We start from the raw sequence: 2,293 nt of genomic DNA, 5'->3' as shown, positions 1-2,293 counted from the left end.
GTTTTTATTTCTCGGGATAGGATGTTGCAGGCCTGGCCAGCCATCAGCATTTGCTATACTCCTGTGTTTGAGGCCAATGAAAAGGGGACTCCTGGAACTCCTGTTGCTTGTAACATGCTTACATATGAAACTATTAATATTTTAGGCTATAATTTTTTTTACACTTAGAATATTTTATTGACTTTAGGTAAGCAGGGAACAATTTCTTGCATTTATACTTTTTAAGATATTTCACCTCATTGAAAACCAAGACAAATGTTACATTACGGACGTGGAACTTTCATGTGTTTGCTGCTCTCGGTTGAGAAAATGTCCAGCTCTTTCCTACAATGTGTTTCAGGTTTACAGCTCATCAACAAAAGGTGTATGCCCCAAATTTCCACTTGCTGCCATTGACTTCCGGCCAGAAACAAACTTCTTTGCAGCATTTATGACATTAGCATCTGCTACTGAGTTAATCTGCTGAAGGGCTGTGGATGGTGGCACGTAGGAGCCAGCAACGAGAACCTGAGACCCGACTTCATCCAGGAAACCTTCAGAAGACTCCACTGACATTAGGTACCCAGCTTTCAGCTTGTTCTTGGCAGCCTGGACATCTGTGCTGGAAAGGTTCCCTTGAACAATTGCTTTGACTTGGTTGTAGGCAGCTTTGATAACATCTCCAGCAGCTGCAGCCTGCGAGATAGTATAAATCCCAAAGAGCCCAGAATCTGAGTAACTGGCATTAAAAGCAGAAACGTCAAATGGCTGGTTCATCCCCTTGGCAACAGCTTGGTACAGAGAGCTGGTGGTGTTGCTGCCCCACTTGACATGTGGTCCGGTGCCAAGGACATGCTGGAAAACACTAAATGCATTTGCTTCTGCACTTCCTGTGGCAGCACTCTCTGCTACATAGGCTGCATGAACAAGACTGTCTCCATTCTGCTTCCGAATTTCACCTCCATGGTATCTGGCCTTTGCACCTGATAAACCAAGCCCACCCCACATGTTCAGAAACCGTTCAGCAACTTGCTTCAGAACAGGATGACTCACACCAAGTCCAACCAAAGCCATTCTTGCACTTGTAAAATGGTTCTGAACATAGTGATGTTACTCATCTGGTGTCACTTTTCCAATCCTATAATCAGGACAATACAAGGAATTAGCCAAGGCATTTTGGTAAGCTGCAGCATGCAGATTTTCAATGATATGAGCCTGTGGATTCTGAAGAGCCACAGCTTTGTTAATCCTCATCTGAGACTGAAGGGCAGCCACCTCCCAACGATGAAATTCAGGTGCTGTGGTGATATTGAGCAGGAACTCCATTAGAATTTCGATGTCATCCTGCAGGCATTCCACAGTGTAGGCCATGTTTTCTCTTGTTGAAGTCACACTTAATTTACCACCAACTGCTTCAATTCCTCGGGTTATCTTAAAAGATGACGCTCCTTTTGTAGTCAGACTAGATGCAAGACGAAGGAAATGAGAGGTTCATAAGTTGTTAAAATCCTTGTACCTACTGCCAGCTTTAATGAACAAACCAATTCTTGATGCAGGAGCATAGTTTTCCAGAGACTCAATCACTAAACCATTTGGTAATTTGGTAAACTCAAGGTCCTGAGGATGTACAGGCACTCCTGCAGGGGCAGTTGTGGCTTTCACTTTGGGAGCAACTTTGAGGGAATAAAATCTCGAGAAGGATCCGGCTCTGCTTAGCAGCTTCATGGCCCCAAATTCCTCTGACCCATGGTCACCGGCTGAAAGGCCTAGGCCAGTGGTCGGCAAACTGCGGCTCGCGAGCCACATGCGGCTCAATAGCCACAGTTTGCCGCTCTGTTGACTAATGAGTTTGCCGACCACTGGACTAGACTAAATGTTACTGTGTAGTTGAAAGCTGTGAGGATTAGGCAATTGTGGCATATTGTGTGCAAAGAGGTAAAGGGTAGTATATGACAGTGGTCGGCAAACTCATTAGTCAACAGAGCTGCAAACTGGCCTAGGCTATAAGTTTTTTGCCGACCACTGGCCTAGGCTATAAGTTTTTTGTTATATTCTTATTTTTGTATATTCTTATTTTTAATTCTTGACTAGTTAGTTAATTAAATGTGAGTTGTTGTTGTTGTTTTAAATATTCTATACCTTGTTACACCACAGCTGAAAGTCTTTTTGTAAGTAAGGTTTTATTGAGCCAAAAGTGCTAGCCAAAAGATAGGTCTTGGGGCATAGAATCTAAACGGGGTTAGCAGTGGAAGTGGGGTTCTTGGGACACTGCTGGAATAAGCATTTCTGGAGGCCCCTGTGGGAGGATGAGATG

The 2,293-nt window shown here is 43.9% G+C and overlaps 1 protein-coding gene across 1 annotated transcript; it reads right to left on the bottom strand.

Moving 5' to 3' along the window:
- Positions 1-342: 342 nt before the first annotated feature.
- On the bottom strand, positions 343-1,731 carry LOC308256345 (cytochrome b-c1 complex subunit 2, mitochondrial-like; the record flags this gene model as incomplete). The annotated part of the gene is given in 3 exon segments (XM_080684593.1): positions 343-1,089; positions 1,093-1,470; positions 1,474-1,731. Coding segments are annotated over 3 exon segments (1,356 nt in total). The 5' UTR covers positions 1,705-1,731.
- Between the last annotated feature and the right edge of the window lie 562 nt (positions 1,732-2,293).

Source organism: Plecotus auritus (genome assembly GCF_963455305.1).
Source record: "Plecotus auritus genome assembly, chromosome: 8".
Lineage (NCBI taxonomy): Eukaryota > Metazoa > Chordata > Mammalia > Chiroptera > Vespertilionidae > Plecotus > Plecotus auritus.
The sequence above is the reverse complement of the archived record's forward strand: the minus strand, read 5'-3'. Positions and strand labels throughout refer to the sequence as shown.